Source organism: Heterocephalus glaber, unplaced genomic scaffold (genome assembly GCF_053883595.1).
Source record: "Heterocephalus glaber isolate CG9 unplaced genomic scaffold, H.glaber_assembly_v1.0 deba00001444, whole genome shotgun sequence".
Lineage (NCBI taxonomy): Eukaryota > Metazoa > Chordata > Mammalia > Rodentia > Bathyergidae > Heterocephalus > Heterocephalus glaber.
Window position 1 is genome coordinate 433076 of NW_028258297.1, and position 20453 is coordinate 453528.

General features: G+C 52.6%; 1 protein-coding gene across 11 annotated transcripts in view; it reads right to left on the reverse strand.

Annotated features, from left to right (window-relative positions):
* Positions 1–437: 437 nt before the first annotated feature.
* The window catches only part of Ppp6r2 (protein phosphatase 6 regulatory subunit 2), a 103065-nt gene continuing 83049 nt past the window's right edge, over positions 438–20453 (reverse strand). For 6 of the 11 annotated variants that reach the window (XM_021258719.2, XM_087213620.1, XM_013072440.3 and 3 more), the window contains 16 exons: positions 18612–18738; positions 17363–17515; positions 11901–12116; positions 10484–10548; positions 9492–9607; positions 7866–7951; positions 7323–7403; positions 6854–6951; positions 6587–6644; positions 6238–6359; positions 5828–5991; positions 4848–5004; positions 4655–4743; positions 3681–3873; positions 1410–1661; positions 438–1330 (listed from right to left, as the gene is read on the reverse strand). In XM_021258719.2, coding sequence (XP_021114378.1) covers positions 1282–1330; positions 1410–1661; positions 3681–3873; positions 4655–4743; positions 4848–5004; positions 5828–5991; positions 6238–6359; positions 6587–6644; positions 6854–6951; positions 7323–7403; positions 7866–7951; positions 9492–9607; positions 10484–10548; positions 11901–12116; positions 17363–17515; positions 18612–18738 — 2026 coding nt within the window. In that variant the 3' untranslated portion in view covers positions 438–1281. The remainder of the gene's footprint in view (positions 1331–1409; positions 1662–3680; positions 3874–4654; positions 4744–4847; positions 5005–5827; positions 5992–6237; positions 6360–6586; positions 6645–6853; positions 6952–7322; positions 7404–7865; positions 7952–9491; positions 9608–10483; positions 10549–11900; positions 12117–17362; positions 17516–18611; positions 18739–20453) is intronic. The other 5 variants (XR_015452197.1, XM_087213618.1, XM_087213619.1 and 2 more) reach the window with 5 other exon arrangements.

The following is a 20453-nucleotide window of genomic DNA, read 5'->3' on the forward strand; positions in this document are numbered from 1 at the left end:
GGGGTGACTGGGGTGAGGGCCGGGAGAGGAGTGAAGGCACTTGTTGCCTGAGTAGACTGGCACTGCGGGGCCATCGAGAACAGGATGGGGCTGCTGGGAGGCCGGCTGGGCCTTGGGCAGGTACCTTCTCCTCCTCTGATTGTTATTTGGTGGCTGCTCCTTCCTGGTAGGTGAGGCTGGGGTTCCAGGAGGGCAGGAGCAGGGAGCAGCTGAAAGGGGCCCAGGGATAGCAGCCATGTCCCACCTGTTTCTGTGTTTGGCTTTTATTTCTGAAACACAAAGCTCAGTGTCCACTCTAATACCGAGACCTACTGCACACGTGGCCTGCCCCACCCTCATCACACAGGGCAGACCTAGGGGGTGGCAGAAACGGTGCTGGAAGATATCCCACCCTGCCAGGCTGGGGCTCCAGGGCCTACAGTTGAACAGTACACGGGTTTGTCAAGGGTACAGCTTTTATTGGGGTGGAGGTTTTGGGGTGCCCTGTCAAATGACCTCAGAACATTAAAAGACTCAGGTCAAGGACTCTTAAGACTCCCAGGACAAGAGCCCAGCCTGGCACCCCCAGTGCCCCACTGGGCTGCTCCTGCTTCCTCAGGTCAGCTCCTGCCGGGCACCTGACCATCCACCTGGCAATGCTCACAGGCCCCTCTGGACACATGGACATGCCCACCAGCCCCAGAGGGTTTTTAAGGCAGTCAGAATTTGCATGCTGGTTCAACACCAGCTCCCAGGCCCACCAGGTGACTACGACCCTGAGGTCTGACCCCACATGGCCAAAGCAGCTACTAACCCATGTGCATTTATGGGGGTCAGGTATCCCCAACCCAGGCCCTCCCCACTGCCCTGAGCCAGCGGGGACCCTGTGCTGTAGCTGGGTACAAAGTGCAAAAATCTCAGCTCTTCCTGCATGTGTTAAAAATTATCAGAACCACGCCTCGGAGTCCATGCCCTTCTTGCCCATCAGGTCCTGGTAGCATCTCAGGGGGTCTAGGCCGCCCTGACTGTGGCAGACAGAGGTCAAACTTCTGAGACTTTATTGCCGTGGTGCAGCCTGGGCCTGGGGGGCAGCCAGGTGCATCCTCTGTCCTTGAGCAGCACTGAGTGGCTTGGCCAGGCAGCAGAGAAGCAAGCTTTGGTCATCCAACTGGTTCCAACTGCCAGCTTTACCAATGCAGCATTTATTTTAAAATTAAATAAAAAAACCGAATTGTATCACCAGGTAGTTTTCTGATTAAGGATGCAGCCTGACCAGGGTAGCCATGGCTGGTGGCAGCAGCGTTACACAGGACCATTTAAGGCAGCTCCTTCTGGCGGGGCATCAGTCTCCCTGCAGAAATGGGACAGGGTTGGAGCGCTTGGGCCCAAAGGGCCCTCTTGTCCCACCCTACTCTTGTCCCACTGCTCACCTGTCCTTTGTCACAGTCCCTAGGGCAGCCACTGTGGCTGGGACTGTTGTGACCTCCATGATGGGCCCTGCAGGGATGGCTACAACCACTGCTGTGGACACTGCTGGGGTGGCTGTGGGAGGACTTGCCTTGTCCAGTGCTGGGGTGGCCATGGTGGCCTCTGGGGACACAGCCATGGCCAGGGCAGAGGTCACTTTTGAGGGCACAGGGCAGGCGGGGTCTGGTGGTGTGCTGCTGTCCACATACTCAGCCCTGTGTGGCAGATACAGTTATGGGTACCCCAACTGCTGTGCTGGCCCAGAAGCACAGCACTTTCCCACCACTTCCTTGCCCTCTGGGGGTTAGCCTAGAAGCCATGCTCTGCTGCCCTGTGTCCCAAACACCATGACATCAGCCCTCCTCCCAAGCAGTGCTCAGACCCTATGAGATGCCACATTTTCCAAGCCCCAGGTGTCTCTGTTGTGTGATTTGAACTCCCGCCTTGTTCTAGGGACAGGAGTGATGAGCTCTCTCAAGGGTGGCAGAGGCAAGAGATGTCAGGAAGGCACCTTGAGACTAGCCCCAACACCATCAGCGGACAGGGTTTCTGGTCTCCTGATCTGCCCCAGGGAGGGGCACCCAGATGGCAGTGGGGGCAAGAAAGGTCCCCCCCACCCCAGGTTGGCTGGGACCATTGCAGTGGTATAGGTAAGTGGCAGGTTTTACACAGATGGCCATGGGAAAAAGCAACCAACTTTGCAGAATGACACCTGCTTTTTATAGTAGTTAAGCAGGTTTTAGGAAACATTTCAGGAACGAAGATAAAAGTTTTAAAAATTTTAGTGATTCTAGCACTCAGGAGGCTGAGGCAAGAGGATTGCCGAGAGTCTGACGCCAAGCGGAGCTACCTAGTGAATTCAAGGCCAGCCTGAACTACATAGTGAAGCCCTGTCTCAACGGCCCCGCCACACACACCAAGAATTTTAGTGATTCTAAACTTTAAAGAAGTTCTACTCCAGAGCCCTATGTGCACACCTAACCTGAGGAGCCCGTTCAGTCATGGTGCTGGACTGGCAGGCATGTGGGCCCCACTATCCTGGGCCACGCCTGCCCCGGCTGCAAATCCCCTTGGGGCAGTGGTAGATTAAACAGGCCATCCCTGTCTAGGGAGGGTCCCTGGAACATGGTGTAGGCCAGTGATGGCGAACCTATACCACAGATGCCACAGCCGGCTGTTATCACTGAAAGCTCTAAAAGGTTTGCCATCACTGCCCTAGGGTCTCAGGGAGTGAGTACCATGGGATGGACCAGCTGGGTGTGAGCTAAAGCCCAGCACCACTGGAGACCTTCCAGGCCCCAGGGTAGGGGGAGCCCTACAACAAGGGGAGTGGGAGGGTAGGCCAGGGATGCAAGCCTGAGGCCCCTGCATGCTGGTGGGGCTGGGAGGGCAGTCAGGCTGGGGGCCCTCCTCAACCTCAGGCCAGGTGGAGGCAAGGACAGTACTTGGGAACCACAGGTGCAGTTGGCTCAGAGTAGGCACAGGGCTGGATACAGGGCTTTTGTGAGACTGGCACCTCATCCCTTCCTGATAGGGTCCAGCCTCAGTTTCCAATGCCAGCTTGAAGCACCTTATGCCCATGTTCTCCAACCCCCACCTAACCAAAGGCTGGGGGGATCTGTTTGCTAATGGATTCCAGGGACTCCTGCAGGGCTGAGATGCATGGTGCTGACCTTGCAGAGAGATGTCCCTGCCCTGTTCTTTACACTAGGGAAAGCTCTGGGCACATCAAGGGACTCTTGTCTATCTACAGGCTGCTTGCACCTCCCAGTCAGGGTCTGAGCCCTGGTGGGCAATCCTGAGATATGCCTCATTCTCCTGAGTGAGCCAGGTGCCAGGGTGGAGGTGGTCATACACCATGGGGTCAGTACGGACCTCCGGCAAGGAAGGGAGCCCGACAAACATGCATCTGCCCCTCCTCCATCCTGGACAACCTCAGACCCAGAACCCTGACAATCCAGCTGTTCTCTGCAATCATGGCTTCTGTGGTAGGGGCTCCCCTTCCCCAAGTCCCTGCCGTGGGTTGGGGGGCCCTCCTGAGACACTCAGGCCCTGTCCCGTCAGCCACTCACAACAGAGAAAGCAGGCCCTGTGTCAAAGGAAGAAGCCTGTGCCCCGTCCAGCCTCACTGCAACGCACAGGTGTTACTGTGCATGGCCTGTGTACACCATAAGGCCACCGGGACAGCAGGGAGGAACCCCAGTCTGGCTCCCACTTGCTCCCACCTCACACACCTGCCAGCAGCATCCTCCATTCTGGGTGGTGGGGGCGCCTCCTGGCCAGGGCCTGAGCTCACAGTTTCCACAGTGCCAGCCGCCTTTTCCTCATCCTCACTGTCAGAGCCCCCAGAGGAGCTGCTGTCGGAGGCCACCAGGGGGGCCTTCCTGGCGACACACGCATTCCAGGCACAAGGGGAGGCCGAAGTGACTGCAAAACAAGGAGGCTGTGATGCTCATGTGGGCAGGAGGGCCACAGAGAGCAGCTACCATGGCCTCAGGGCCCCAGACCAGTGGGAGCAGCATCCAATATGCGAGACAGAAACATCTCCTGTGTAGCCTACTGCACGTTACCACACGTGAGAGTCTGTGCACAGAACTAAAGAGCTGTGTGTTGTCCATATGGACAGTTCTCCCAACCCAGAAGAGAGGGAGACGTGTGCTTCTTCTCAGACAAGGAAGCAGAGGCTCAGGGAGGCCCACTCAGCTTTATGGCCCTGTCCCTATGCCCTTCAAGCCTGGTATCTAGGACAGAGGTGTCCGACGGCAGCTGCCACTGTCTGGAGCTCTAGGCCTGGTCTTGGGGGCTTTTGAGCCTCTCTGACAAAGGGATGGGGCCACGAACTTTGATCAGGCCCCAGGTCAGCTTCCTACCAGTGGCCCATACACACACTCCTCCACACTGGGACCCCAACACTGCTGCCCAGGATGGGGAGTGCAGACCTACGCTAAGCAACTGGGTGAGGCCAGGTTCTGAGGCAGCCACTGGCCCTACTCCTCCTCACCCCCAGGGCTGGAGTTCCACGATTCGGACATGTCAGTTTTAACCCCGCAAGTGTCTATGAATCTGGTATCACCACTAAGACATGGCTGTACCTTGGCCACTTCCGCGGACCCTGATGGTGGGGCCAGCCTGCCTAAGACCTGGGAACTAGGCAAGGCCAGGTCCCCCTGCAGGAGACTGGGAGGTAGCCTGCACTGCTCCTACTCACAGGCTTTCTCTGGGCCAGGGGTCTGGCCACTCTCAGCATGGCTGTGGTCTGTGTCCACGGGAGAGCTGCACCTGGGCCCTGACTCGGAGCTGCAAATGAGGATGAGGACAGGGTAAGTCCTTGGGTCAGTTGGCTTCAGGCCTCAATAGCCAGTTCCTGGTACAACCTTGCACTCCACCAATGCATTAATTACCAGCAAAAAGGCTGGAAGTCAGTGAACTTGGCCCAGCCTTTCTCCTCTGGGGCCGAGACGCCAGCTACCCACACACTAGAACCCACATCCCTCGCAGCTCCTGGGACTGGGGCTGTTGGGTTCACTGGCTCATCAAAGACTGCTGTCCATGTAGCACCTGCCAGAAGGAGATGCAGTGGTCAGGGTGAGCAGGCTGGGTACTCCACAGAGCACAGAGCAACACAGGCTATTCCTTGGAAGGTGTCTGAGCAGGCACAACTCCCCAGGATGGTGCTCACCAGCACCCCTCAGCAGCTCCCCACTAGAAGGCAGTGTTCTCTCCCCCTTGGAAAGCCACCACCCACGTGGTACAGTAGGAGTCATATTCCTGCTAATGTGGAACTCAGCAAGGCCGCTGTGGGACCCCCATCTAGCCTCCAGGAGGGCTCATGGTACAGAAGATGATATGGCCACACCCTACCCTGCCCCACCTAGTCCAAACCAGGATGGACATTGACCAAGGCTGGGCCACTGGCCAAGCATGGGGACATCTCTGATCCAGATGCTCTTGGCTTCAGAGGCCCTTCCCTCTCCCTCATGTCTTAGCCACCTCAGCACCACTCAGAGGGCTCCTCAGAGGTTGAGTGTGGGGTGGGTGAGCAGCTGAATGCATCTGAGGGTTGTCAGGCTGTGTAAGACACACAACATCCAGATGGTATGGGGCAAGCCTTCCTCAAGAGACCAGGTGGACACAAACGTGCAGATGCAGCTGAAAGTGACCACAACGAAGGGGACTGCCTGTGCTAGGCACAGCAGAGAGCAGATCCCTCACCCAGACAGTGGGAGAACAGCTTGTATAAAAGTATGTGCAGATGGGGACGAAGGTCGTAGGCACAAGCAGCCAGCGATGCAGCACCTCCAAAAGAAGCTCCTCAGATGCACAGGACAGGCACCATGTCCTGTCCCTGAAACAGAGTCCCCTGAAAGGGCCCCGGCACTACCTTCTGAGTTAACTTCTGAGGAGAAGCCTTCATTTTGCAAAAGGGCCAGGGGGGTTGCTGCTCCAGGTTTGTTGCTGTCTGCCTCTGAGTCTGCCTTCCTGTCCTGGCCTCGATGCTCCAGGCCATTCTTAGAGCAGCTTTCTGAGCAGTGCGGAGCTCCAAACCTGGAGGGACATGGGCATAGTCAGATGCCTGATGGCCCAGATGGACACCTAACATTGGAGAGACAGAGAGGGCCCAGGGTTTGGGCCAGGGCTGAGCACAGGGTGTTCAGAGTGAGATGCATTGCTTGCCTCTCAGCCGCATTTCTGGCCTCCTTAGGAAAGAAGGGCCACCACCTCCCTGGGCCTGAGCTCTGCTCTGGGTCAAGCACGTGCTCTTAGGCTTTGGAGGACAGGTGGAGCCCGCACCTGGCTCTGGCCATCACCCGGGCAGTGCTTCGAGTTTCCTCATCCTCCCAGATGTCCTCTTCCTCATCATCAAAGGGCTGGATTCGGTCACTACAACAGGCTTCAAATAGAGCTGCGCTGGGCTGTAAGATGGAGAACATGCAGACTAATTTCTGCAGAGCTTGGAGAAGCCATGGCCCCATGCCTGCCTGAGGGGCTCAGCCACACACACACACACACACACACACACACAGCCCCATCCACCTCCAAAAACAAGGACCATGTGCGGCACAGCCTGAGCCATGCGTGGTCCCTCTTCTGGGCAAGTGGCTCTCACATGCCCACATGGCCCCTAGCCCCAATCACTCACGCTGTCTGGATCTGCATCGATGTTGAAGTTGATCTCTGCGATCCTATCAAATGGGGCACTGCAAAAGCAAAGGGGATGCCTCTTTGCTGGTGCCGATCCAGTGGGCCTGGGTACTCTCAAGCAGCAGGTGGACATTTGCTGTCCCTTCAGGGGACACCAGGACACACCCTTGACAAGACCACAGGGAGCTGCTTTGAGGGGTCCAGGCAGCAGGGAGAGAAGTCGTGCTTAGCCCAGAGACCAAGTCCACAAGACGCCCAGGCTCACTTGATGCTGTCATCCTGGTCTGCAAACTCCTCGTCATTGAAGCCAAACTGATCCACGAAGTGGGCTGTCATCTGCTGGATCTGGTACTCAGAGAATGCCTGGGAGGAGTGGATGCCCCCATGAAGCAGACCTCGGCCAAAGGCTGCTCCTTGGAAACCAGGTGGCTCTGGCAAAGCAGCTGCGCACTCCTACTGCTGGGCTTGGGAACCATCATGCTCTGGCTGCTTGCTCAGAGCAGTCACATATTCGAGCACCTTCCTAGCTGTTAACTCGCAAATTTAGTGTCCCCAGGGACTTGCCAAAGTGATGTGATATGGAGGGTCTCCCTTGGGCTCCCCTCTCCCCCACACATGCTGGGGGATGAACCACTTTCTCCTTTACTACGAGATACCATCGGGACTAAGCACTACCAAGGGCACGGGCTCCAAAAAGGGCCCGGCAGGGTGCAGAATGCCGGCCACGCCCTCACCTGCTGAAGGGACAGCTCGTTAGGGAAAGCACCCTCAATGTCCTCGTCCTCACTTGAGGAGTGAAGGTGGTGAGTGCTCACCTAAAACACAGGCCAGATGGGGCGGGCATGTGAGCTGGCTGACATCCCGACCCTACCCAGATGGAGTCCCAAACCCCACCCATCACAGTCTGAGACCCCAGCCTGGTGCCTGCCAGATCTTGGCCTGGGAAGCTGTGCTGTAAAGCGCCAAACAAGGCCAAGGCCCTGTGACATCCCAACCTCTCTTGTGCCAGGGCACACCATAGGTCCCAGGTACTCTAGCTCCTGAGGTGGGAGGGGCTGGGACCAAGGGGACAGAGCAACTCTGCACAGAGGCCCTCAGGGAGCCAGCCCCACTGGCACGGGAGAGCCAGAGGCTGGACCACCTGCTCATGGACACACACTGGCTCATGTGCGCATGCTGGGTAGGCAAGCAGGTATGTGTGGCCCTGTCCCTCCTTCAGCCTGTCTGCCAGTGTCCTCAGCTGTGAACACATGCCACAGGAGCTGCCGCTTCCTCACCAGGTCCACGGTGTTCCTCCGGTTGGTCTCAGTCAGTGTCTCCTCTACGAAGCTCTCCCAGCGTCCACGGCAATCTGCAGGGAGCCCTATAAGGGAGGTGCCGCCTGGTGAGCCCTCAGGACCCATGTGGCCACTGCGGGTACCCAGGAGCATTTCCAGGCATATCTTGGGCCAGGGAGGGACATGCCATGCTCCTGTGGCAAGGGGCTTGCTGATAGGAAGGAGGCCAGCATAGGTAAGTGAGGGTGCTGCAGGGTCTGAGGCCACACAGAGGATGGGACGCAACATCCCTGAGCAGGGCAGTGGGCATTTTCTTGTCCCTATGGAGACTCAACAGACACCAGAGCTCTGACTCTGCTTGTTGATGCCTAAGCACACCCTGCAGAAGTCCAGAAACACATAAGCTACAGAGGAACCCACCCTCCTCCTTATCCCATCATGGTCTAGGCTCAGCAGCAATCTGCAGGCTGTGTATCTGTTTTTCTTAGGAAGCCAGAGCCCCAGAGATTCATGACCTGAAAATGGTGAAGGATGATGAGTCAAAGGGCTTTCTGTTGCCCCCTCATCTCTCTACATGCCCAATTCTAGGGCACCTTCGTGGGCCTCCACCTTACTCTGCTTGTTTTGCCCCTACGGGAGCATGGAGACCCCCTCCCCCAGCCCACATACACTCACAAGAGGCTTCAGAGGCACAAGGGCTATCTGGAACTTCCTTACATCACACATGCCCAGTGGCTGTGTGTGCTGTACACAGCTGACTTAACCTCTGTGTTAAGGCCCAGTCCTAGAGCCAGGTAGCACTTTGTGCACCCCCACAGTGAGACCATCCTCTCCCCTCCAAGAGAACCAGGACCCCAGCCAGCCCCCAACTCATGAACTCAGGGTGCTGACTGCACTGCCACCAACCATGCACACACTTCCTGACATCCCCAAGCCCAATTGCCTGTCCACCTGACCACATCCCACTCTGGTGGGATGGCCTGCTTCCCCTCTGTTTAGCCTGTTTATGCACTCAGACCAGAAAACAAAGCCCCTGGGATGAGGACATGGGTGTGGCCATGGTGCCAGATCATGTGCTCAGCACATGAGAGGGCCAAGAAGCAATGCCCTGGGGTTCCAGGCCGGTGGGTGGCCATGCTGAAGGCAGGGCTCTCTTAAGAGGGTACTCTGCTGTATATTCAGAGCCCAGAACAGGATCGTCCACCCCACAGGGTCAGTCTTCCTGGGCATGATCCCTCACTGCCTGCTCCTAGGAACAGGATGCCACCTGCTTCTCCAGTTCCCCTGAGGCTCACACAAGGAAGGCTCCTTAATCCGCCTGACTTCAAAGCACAGCCAGCATCAGGCTGGGCTCTGGTGGCCCATGAGCACAGGAGAGCCCAATGCTCATAGCTGCTGGGTGCCAGCGTCAGACCCATGAACTGTCGCAACAGCCCAGTCTTTTGGACAGTGTGCTCTGTCGCCAACAGGGTCCCACAGATGTCTGCCACACAAAGAGGACACCTGGGCTCCACCTGAGAAGACAGGGTGGGACAGCATGACAACAAGGGAGGCTGCAGGGTCCACCCCACAGCCTTGTAGGTGCCACCTGCTGAGGGCCAGAGGTGATCAGGGCGGCAGGTTCACCTTGGATGATCTCGCTGATGTGGGTCTGTACAGGGCCCTGCTCCAGGTTCTGCACCACTGCGTTGGCGATCCGTGTGAGGTGGCCCATATTCCCACACCTCATGCCACCGGCTGCCCTGAAAATGACAGGGACTATCAGGGTGGCCACCCAGCCCTGGCCTTTTTTGACCAGTGGCTGGGAAGGTCAAGTGACACACGCCTCTTGAAGCTCACCTCTGCTGTCACCTCTACTCAGGCCCTCACCCCCTCTGGGTGACCCCAGTTCAGCCTCCAGGGGACCTACCTGGCCCTTCAGTGCTTGGCTAGCAGCCTTATCCTAGTACTCGGGGTTCTGGAGAGTACCTACTGTACCCGACAGGTTCAGCCACCTTTACCAAGAAGTGCTAGGGGGACAGACACTACTTGTGCATGACAAGGCTGTGGTGGGAAGGGCATGGTGTGGGCCCAATTACTTCAGGCAGCAGCAGAACAGGTAGCTGCTGTTCCATGGATATTACCTCCCGCTGGGGAGGTGGGCTCTGCTCTCCCCCACACAGGTCTAGGGTGCAGAGCCACAACCCAAACTCAGAGCCTGGCTCCTGTGAGCCCCTCCCCACTGCCCAAAGCCCTGCTGTCCTAGCAGGACAGCAAATGCAGGGGGTGACCTTGGGCCCTGGACATGTGAGACTTGCTTCCTGACCTGAAGACAGACTCAGTTATGTAAAAGATACAGAAAGACTAAAACACGCAGCCTTGTGTGCAAGTTCTGACAAGTGACACAGGATGCTCCAAGTCCTTGGGAAGAGGGAAGATCAGGAATGGATGTAGGATCAGAAGTGTGCAAAGTCTGGCCAACTCAGACTGGGCAGGAGCCACGTGGGCTCCTGGAGATAAGGCCACTCCCCTGAACATTGTCACTCCCCATGTCATACACCCCTGATGCCCCACACTGAGTGTGGAGTCCTCTGAAGTGTGGGTCTGCACCCTACACTGGCAGGTCCCCAGGCTCTTACTGTGTGTGGTCATTGGCTTCCCAGGCCTCCAGGATCCTCTGTACCAGGCAGCACTTCTGGAACAGCTGTGGAGGGGGAGGCTGTGTGAGTTGGGGCTTACAGGACTACATGCTCTCCCCAGAGGCTGTGGCAGTGAGTCAGGCCATCAGCACTGTGGCTGTGACACCTTCACAGCCCTGACTTCTGTGGGTCCTAACAAACACCAGAGGCAGGTACCGCCCAAGAGCCTCCAAGTCTCACGGACTCTCTGTGTCCTCCCACACCCTGGAATGGCCCTCGCCTCCCAGACCTTCTGTTTTCACCTCTGTCCACTCCTACCCCCTGCTTTCAGGGGTCCAGAAGGAGCAGCTGAGGCCCTGAGCACCTTGTCACTACCAGGCCCTGACACACATTGCTGCCTGTATCTGGGATATTTGTCCTGGGCCCCAACTCACACCCCAGGATCCCTTGCTGGTCTGTGCAGGCCCTGAACAACCCCACCACCCTACTCCATGTACTCCATGTACCATGTACTCTCAACATGGAAACCACCTTCCCTCTGGCTGTTTACCAATGAGGCCATAGGGATGAGGGACCTAGACTCTTCTTGTCCAGTGTCAACCCCACTAGGCCCCACAGAGAAGGCACCCACAACATTTAGGACCTAGACTTCTGACTGGAAATCTGGGGACCCCTGCCCAAGCTGTGTGCAGCCTCCTATCAGGTGTATAGTGTGGTCCATGTTGTCCCCCAGTGCCCCATACCTCCTCAACAACTGGTGACAAGTGGGTCTGAGGTCAGAGAGCCTCTTTATGCTCATGCCACCAAATTGCTCCCTCCTTTCCTTGCTTGGAAAATACTAAGGCTGCTATTTGCCAAAGCTCAATGCTGAGCACAGAAAGAACTTGAGAGGCAGACACTGGCCTCACACAACCAGAGGAGAGAGGCAGTGAGAGCACAGTTGCATGGAAGACACAAGGGCAGGAGAAAGAAGAGTCAGAGTGAAGGCTGATGTACCTGTTTCTAAAGAGCAGAGTCCCAGAAAGCTTTTTTTCATGAAATCTAACACTTGGATTTTCTGCATGGTCTGGTCACTGCAGTGTCAGGAGCACAGCCCTGGGGGGAGCCATGTCCAGGTGACTACCTGCTGACACTGCACCCACCAGCAACACCAATGTGCATATACAATGCCTTCCCTCTGGCCACCCCTCATCTCCTATCACCAGCTCTGCTCTGTGACACTGGCAAATCTGGATGTTTCTCATTAGTCAGTGTCCTTGTGGGTCAAGTAGAGCAATACCTTGTGCCCTGTGAGGGTTAGGGACAGCATGAGGGCCCAGGCAGGACTGACCACAGGCAGCAGACCACCAACCCGAGGGTCCTTGGTCTAGGCAGGGCTCGGCCTGCAGTAGCCTGCAGGGTGCTGATCTGGACTTACGTGGGTCACCATTGTGTTTTCAGGGAGGCTGGCGACAGGCTGGGGGGTCTCCAGGCCCCTATTCCCGTTCCTGATTCCCTGTGGAGGCTCCACCCTCCTCTTGGATCCAGCGGCCTCTGCCCTCTCCTCCCGGGCAGCATGGGAGAGAATAGCGGCTATGCATAGTTCCACTTGGAAGTGCAAAAAGTTATTCCAGGTGTACTTAAAAAACAAGTCCTGAGTAAACAGAGGACAGAAGGTTTTTAGATGGGTTCTTCCTGACAGCTGAACCAGAGGCAAAGGGACTCACTCCCAAACCTAACTTCTTGGGTATCTTGTGAGAGCGTTGTAAGGAGCCCTTCGCTCTCCGACCTGCTGCTTTGTGTGTCTCACTGACCTCCGCTCTTCTCCAAGTAACTGTCTGCTTTCTACTTTCCACAGGCTTATTCTTTTGTCTTTGAGTTAGAGGCTTAATTAATTTTTGGTCTTTTCCAGTGCAAGTCAGTCAGTCTGCCTGCCTGCCTCCCTCCCTTTTTTTTTTTTTTGGTACCAGGGATCAAACTCTGGACCTTGCACTTGCAAGGCAGGCGTGGTGCCACTGAGCTAAATCCCCAGCCCACTCTCTTCCTTATTTTATTTGTTTGTTTGGTTTTTTTTGGTACTGGGGATTGAACTCCAGTCTTTGTGGTTGCAAGGCAGGTAGCAGAACCACTGAGCTAAATCCCTGGCCCTTTACTTTCCTTATGATGTTTTAAGACAAGGTCTTGCTATGCACTTCAGGCTGGCCTCAAACTCAAAGCAATCCTCCTGCCTCATCTTCCCAAGTGCTGGGATTAAAGGCATGCACCACTATACCCAGATCTAGAATAAATTTTTTAAATGCTACCTATTTCTCTGTAAAACCTAATTTATACTGTACACATTTTGCTAAGTAATATTTTTCTACATTCCTCAGTTCTAAGTATTTGAGAATTTCCATTATGATTTTGTCTTTGACCTGTGAAAGTGCTCAACTCTCAAACCCATGGGGTGTGCCTGAGATGAGCAGCACTTCCCCTGAAAAGGAAGCCTAAGGTGCATGTCTACACAGGCCCACGGGAGCCCGAATCTAGGCAGCACAGGCAGAAGCCTGGAAGAGGTTCTGGATGTCTTGGGACTCACTGGGGGACAGAGGCGCCTTCTTCCTAAGTACAGATGGGCCCTTCCAGCATAGGACTGAGCTGGGAGGGAAGAACAGCCCTGAAACTTGGAGCCCTAAGCCCTCTCCCTCTCATCTCACACAGCCCAGACCACAGCCGCTGAAGCCCTGAATCCCCTACTGCCCACAAGGCTGGGATGGGTCTTGAGACAAGTGTTGACTCCACTCCAGTATGAGTTTTAGCCAATTCCTCATACCAGGGATTTGGGAGCTAGAGAAAGCAGGAAGCCCATCTCCTTGATGTCCTTCTCCCCACAGAAACAGTCCCACACTTCAGTTGTCTTCTTTGCCTTTGCAACCTTAGACCACCTTGGGGGTGGCCTGTTACCTCATCTGCAACATGGAGTCAGACTCACCCACCTCTTTACAGAAAAAGCAGAGCAGAAGGCTTCATGGTAAATTATATCACACATATAAAGAATTTTCACCAAAAAAAAAAAAAAATTTTCACCAAGAGGGAAAATTTTTTTCACCAATCCTTCTGTTATGGTTTGTGTCTTGATAGATCCCCAAAGCCTCACGCAGTCATAGGTGGAGCTTTTGCTGGATGCTAGGCTCAAGGGCACTAGGATTGAGGGTATGAGTGCTACTTTCCCTAAGTAATCTGAATAAAACAAAAGGGGCAGGAAGATATTAAGGTCTCTTGTTGCTTTTGCTGTCTTCCTTCGCCATGAACTGTTGCCTCTTTACCAGCCTGCCTCAGAGCCAGCAGATTATGGACTGAAACCTCTATGAACTTTGATCTAAATAAACCTTTCCTTGGGCCGAGGATTTAGCTCAGTAGTTCTGCTGCCTACCTCGAAAGTGCAAGGTCCTGAGTTCGATCCCCGAGACCAAAAAATAAATAAATTTTAAAAAAATAAAAATAAACTTTTCCTCCTTTAACTTTGGGTGTTGGGTATTTTGTTTCAGCAACAAGAGAAAAGTAACTAACATAACTTCTTAAACTTCCAATCACTGAAGAAGAGGAAACACTAATTCATTCCACAAGGCTAGTATCAACTTGTTATCAAAGTCGGATAAAGACACCCAAGAAAACTAATACTTCTTATAAATACTGATGTAGAATACCAGCAAACGGAAAGCGGCATTATATTAAAAGAATTCCACCACAACAAACTGGGATTTGTTCCTGGAATGTTTCCACACATGAAAATCAATCAATGGGGGCCAGGGATTTAGCTCAGAAGTTCCACCGCCTGCCTCAAAAACGCAAGGTCCTGAGTTCAATCCCTGGTACCAAAAAAAAGAAAAGGAAAGAAAGGAAAATCAATGTAATAAAACATATTAATAGAACAAAGGACAAAAACCAAATTATGGTTGTAACTCATAAAGTATTTGACAAAGCTGGGCATGGTAGCACACACCTATAATCCCAGAACTTGGGAGACTGAGGCAGGAGAAGTGCCCCAAGTTCAAACCCAGCCTGAACTAATAGTGAGACCCTGTCTCAAAAAACAAACAGGGGCCGGGAATTTAGCTCAGTGGTTCCGATGCCTGTCTCACAACCCCAAGGTCCCAAGTTCAATCCCCAGTACCAAAAAAAAAAAATCTAAAATTAGGGGGGACAGGAGGGAGGGGAGGGAAAATAAAAAAGGATCAAGATGCAATATGTATATGTACCAATTCCTCATGATGAATGTATTTATTATGTATTCCAAACACACATTAATAAAAGAAGGAAGAAAAAAATTAAAAATTAGCCAAGCATGGTGGCCCCTGCCTATAATCCCAAAACCCTGGGAGGCTGAAGCAGGAAGATTGAAACTTCAAGCCTCATCTGAAAGACTTAGCAAAGACTTTGCCTCAAAATTTAAAAAATAAATAAAGGGCTGGGGAAATGGGTCAGTGTGAAGACTCTGGGTTCAATCCCTAGTGCCACAAAAAGAAAAATAAATTAAAAATGGATCAGGGACAGGGATTTAGCTCAGTGGTTTTGCCACCTGCTGTGCAAGTGCAAGGACCAGAGTTCAATATCTGGTACCAAAAAAAAAAAAGAAAAGCTTTAATAACAACATTGGATTTGGACACCAAAGACACAGGCAACAAAAAGAGGGAAAAAGATAAATTAAATTTCATCAAAATTAAAAATGTTCTTGTCTTTTTTTTTTTTTTTTTTTTGGTTCTGGGGATTGAACTCAGCACCTTGCGCTTCTGAGGCAGGCGAGGTACCACTGAGCTAAATCCTTGGCCTAAAAATGTTCTTATCTTAAAGCACACCACCAAGGGTGTGAAAGATAACACACAGGAAGGGGGAGAGTATTTGTAAATCATATACCCGATAAAAGATTAATATCCAGAATATGTAAAGAACTCCTACAACTCCATTATAAAAAAAGCAAACCATCCAATTGAAAAATGAACAGAGACATTTAAAAATGGGTAGACATTTCTCCAAAGAAGACAAATGGCCAGTAAGTACATGTAAAGTGCTTGTTGTCAAGCTGCCTGGTATGGATCAGGTCCCCACCACTGCAAAACAACAACAAAAAAGCATGCTCATGATTAGTCATGAGGGACATGCAGATCAAAACTACCATGAGAAGCCACTGGACAACCACCAGGACAGCTGTTGCCAAAAGGAAGCAGGTGTTGCTGAGGATGTGGGGAAAGTGGAACCTTTGCACCTTGCTGGTGGGAGTGCACAATGGAGCAGCTGCTGTGGAAGGCACTGGGTGGTTCCTCAAGAACCCACCATGGGGTCACCACGACCCTGCAGTCCCACTCCTCCGTATGCATCAAAGGAGCAGAACTCACAGCAGGGCTCAGACAGATGTTTGTGCTCCTGTGTTCATGGCAGCATTATTCCCTATCATCAAAAAAAGTAGGGAAAACCTAAGTGTCCACTGATGGACAGATTTAAAAAATGTGTTCAGTGCTTGAAATGATAGACCATTCTACTGCAAAAGGAAGGAAATTAGCCAGGTGGGGTGTGCACACCTGTAATCCTAGCACTCTGGGAGCCTGAGGCGGAGAATCACAAACTGGAGCCCAGCCTGGACCATTTTAAGATTTAGTCAATCCTTGTCTCAAAAAAGAAAATGATCACATGCTACACCATGGATTCCACTTATATAATGTACCTAGAATAGTCAAAGTCAGAAACAAAAAACAGAATAGATGTTGTCAGCAACTGAGGAGAGGGTGGAATGGAAAGTTAGCATTTTAGGGGTCTCTCTGGCCAAAGGAGAAACTTCTGAAATAGGTAATTCTAATGGTTATACAATATTGTAGATGTACTTACCACTGAATTTTACACTTAAAAATAGTTAAAAATGGCAAAAGGTTACGACACTTTACTAAAATAAAAATGAAAGACTGGGAGAGAAAATTATTTTGAAGAGTAGAAAAGGAAAGTGGGTCTTTAAAAAATACTCCGCTGGTGCAGACTAGGATTTCAACCACAATAGTGACTGTCCTCAGGCCCAGTCCCCAGAAAAACATCTTCATTCTGGGAAATAGTTTGTGGGAGGTTTCAGACTTCTGCGAGTGAGGCCCAGGACAAGGTAGAATGAAAGTGGTAGCTGCTGCCAGTCCCCCACTTAAGGCACTGCCTTTGCCAGCACCCCTTCCTCAGGGCCCCAGCTCCCCTCAATGGCACCTGCTGCCCACTCTGCTGCCACAGCCTGTGCTGCCCACCTGCCATGCCCACCTATCCCTTTCTGCAGACACCCACAGCATCCCACAAGCCACTGGGCAGCTTCTGCTGAATGGAGTGGCTCTGACAACAGTCTCAAGGGCAACTTTCTCCTGTGAACGACAGGAAGCTTCCCCTTCTGAACATGTTTTTTCCCCTGTGGTGCTGTAGACCAAACCCAGGCCTCAGGGATGCTAGTCAATTGCCCTACCACTAAGGTACATCCCTGTTCCTTTTTATTTTGAGACAGGGTCTTACCAAGTTTCCCAGGCTGGCCCTAAACTTCTGCTCCTCCTTGCCTCAACCTCCCAAGTAGTTAGGATTACAGGTGTGCATCACTGCACCCAGCTCAGGACATTTTCTATTTAAGAGCTGTGGTGTCCATCCTGAGTCAGAATATGAGAGAGAAGACAATGGGACTGGACACTGGTGTTAGGGCAGTTCCATGGTAGAGGGCGGGCTCCTGAAAGCCCCAGGCTGTCCTCTGTGTGCTCCACTGGGGTTTGTGGAACCCACACCTCTCTGCTCCAGGCCTTTCTTCAGGGCCCCTGATGGACCTTGCCTCACTGCTCTCCTGCCTAGCACATCTGCATGTCTGTCATACATGGCACATGCAGACACATAGGGCTGACTGAGATGCCCACTCACCAGCAGCAAGTCCATGGTGTTCAGCCGACAGAGCTCCTGATTGATGGTGGGTGTGTTTGTGTACAGCAGCGCAGCCATGAGGCGAGCGCCATGCAGACGGGTGTTTCCCAGTGGCTCCTCCAGCACTCCAATGGTGGTCAGGATCGCTTTCTTCTGCAAACACAGGAGGCACCACCCAGTTGGGAGCCCTGGGACCAGTATGGTCACTGCTGAGTTTTCAAGGCTCACATGGCAACTACTCAGGGGCCAGGGCCACTGCTTTATGATGTGACCCATGCTGGGGGGAGTAGGGTGTGGATATGGGGGTTCCTCAAGGCAGAACTGCCTGCAGGAGCAAGTGAAGGAGTCCACAGAGGGAAGCACCCACAGTTCCCCTCAGGGTTGACAGAGTGAGCGAGGTGGGAAGCCCAGGGAATCTTGTCTGAGCCTGCAGGCCTATGAGATGTGTCCACAAAGAGTCACCAGTGCCAACCTGAGGGCCAGAAGACTGTCAGACGGGAGTCCCCAGCACAACACTTCACTACAAATGTTGTGAGCTCCTTCTGGGGCAACAGCCTGAGGAATCTGAGTTAACAGATTCCCAAAATACTCAGAGGATGGGAAAGCTCCCCTCATCAGATTGGATGTGGGTATTTTCTGATCCCTCACAGGAGCATAATGCAACTATATTTTCATTAACTGAGTATTACAGGCTGACAGAATAAAATCCCTGGCTCCACTGAGCTTGCTTGCTAGTGGGGAAGGTAGACAACAAACAAGCTGGTAAGTAACAGATGTCAGTAAGAGATGTCATAGGGTGGTATGGGTGCTGAGGAGAAGCACCAGGGAAGAGGGATGGGGCTGCACCTGAGAGAGTGGTTATGACATGAGGCCAAAGAAACAAGAGGGGCCACGGCAGACAGCAAGGGTATCAGAGATCTTTGTACTCCACCTTCCTTAGTATGACCCAAGCACTGCCCAGAGCTGCTGGGTGAGAAGGGCTTCCCTGACTCCCACAGAGGCCCAGAAGCCCTTGGTTGGGTGCTGCCAACTTGGAGGCTGGAAAATGCTCCCTCTCCCCATGAGAGATGAAGGGAGAGCATCCAGAAAGAATGGGGTTTGGTATTTGCCTGATGGTTCTCAAATAGGGCCTGGGAAGGGCAATGTCAGAGCACACTCACTGGGGATCACTGTGGGGGTCCTCTCCTTGCACATCACCCCATCCTAATGAGGTCCCCAAACGCCCCAGCAGTGGTTCACAGCCCTTTACCTTCGGTGGGTTGAGAAGGAGCTGGTGGAAGTCCTTCAGCCGTGGCTCAATGCCATTCAGGACACTGCTGCTGACAGTGTGTGACCCTTCCAGTCCCTGAGAAAAGGAGTCCACCAAACCCTCTGTCCTGTGAATGAGGATGGCAGATGGAGCCTCGGCGGATGCACTGTGCCACATGCACATCTCATGCACCTTGCCAGCATCCAACTCACGTTCCTTCAGAAAGAGCTCTTTTTAATTCTCTCAAAGAGAAATCTCAAGAATGACACTATGCAAGACCTCCAACATGACTTGGTGACTGGTACAGAAAGAAGAGAAAGACACCAGGGCCTTTAGGAAAATGTTCCCAGGTGACCACAGGGCTAGGGTCTGGTGGCACAGGACTCATTGCCCTGTTCCCCCAGGCCCCTAATGGGGCCTGCTCACTCTACCTGCTTTGAAAATATTTACTGGTGTCTCCAGGTATCAACCAAGAAACAGGAGACAGATTGGCCACATTATCTTCTTGGTTTTTCAAGGAAAATTTCTCTAAGTGAGATATTTATTTAACTATTTTTTCAAATAATAAAAGTTACAGAGGTTGCTACAGGAAAAATTCTAAATACATAAAAGGGTTAACAAAACAAAGAGAAACAGCTGATTTATCTGTTTTCCTTTTTCATTGTCTCTCTGTCACATGTGGGGCTGGGCTAGGTCCTCAGACGTAGCCAAGGTTTCCTGGATTTGTAATTAGATAAATCAACACTCCAGTTGCTGAATATAATTCTATTTTTAGAAAATAAACTAATAACTATATATTGGGGGATGGATAGAAAAAGGGAATAATCTCACTATTAAGATTAAGCCAATTTCTTGTCTTTTCTCTCTTTAAAAAAAACAAAACAAAAACATAGGCTGGGGATTTCTTGTCTTTTCTCTCTTTAAAAAATAAAAAAACAAGGCTGGGGATTTTGCCAGCCTTACAAGCACAGGTCCTGAGTTCAATCCTCAGTACTGGAAAAAAAGAAAAACAACAACAACAAAACAAGAAAGCAGAATCTTTTGCCAGGGATGTAGCTCAGTGGTGCCATGCCTGCCTTGCAAGTGCAAGGTCCTGAGTTCGATCCCAGTACGGGGTGTGGCAGGGGATAAGCTATGAGTGCCAGGGGTAATGAAGTTCTCCCCAGCATATGGAAATAAAAGAACTGCAGTCACCTTGGAAGAGTCAGATCACTACCCTAGCAGGTGAGGCCCCGGGACAAGGACCCAGAAACACCAGCACCTATCTAGCATTCCCTGCAAGGGTTCCTGGGTCGATGAACCCTGCTGCTGACTCCCCATGCTGCTGTGTTGTCTGCAGTGCACAGGTGACCTCAGATCATCCCTCTTCCAATGACTCTGTCAGTGGCCCCTTGCATGCTCAAAGCAGTTTCAAATACCTCCTTAGGTTTCTGCCTGGTGTCTGGGAAAGGTCTTAACCACCTGTATCCCCAATAAACTTAACCTTTCATCCACACTTGTGTGTCTTGCTGTTTCCCTGTCTTGGCTGAGAACTGGGATTCTGCCTCTACCTCAACAGGCTTCCAATAGCTGTACCTGAGGACAGCCAGTATGGCAACCTTTCCAAGGCTCACGACACAGGGGTACCTCCACATAAGCTCCACCCATCCCCACACATCACTGCCCCCTACTGGTGCCCATAGCAGGAGCCCCTCATTGTCAAGACTGTCTCTATTTGGGACCTCTCAAGGAAAACACTCCCTGACTAGTGAGGGCCACCCACTAGCCCGACTTCATGGATTGCGCAGCACCAGGTGCCAGGCTACTGCACCTTCCACACTGCAGAACTGCTATCTGCAAGCT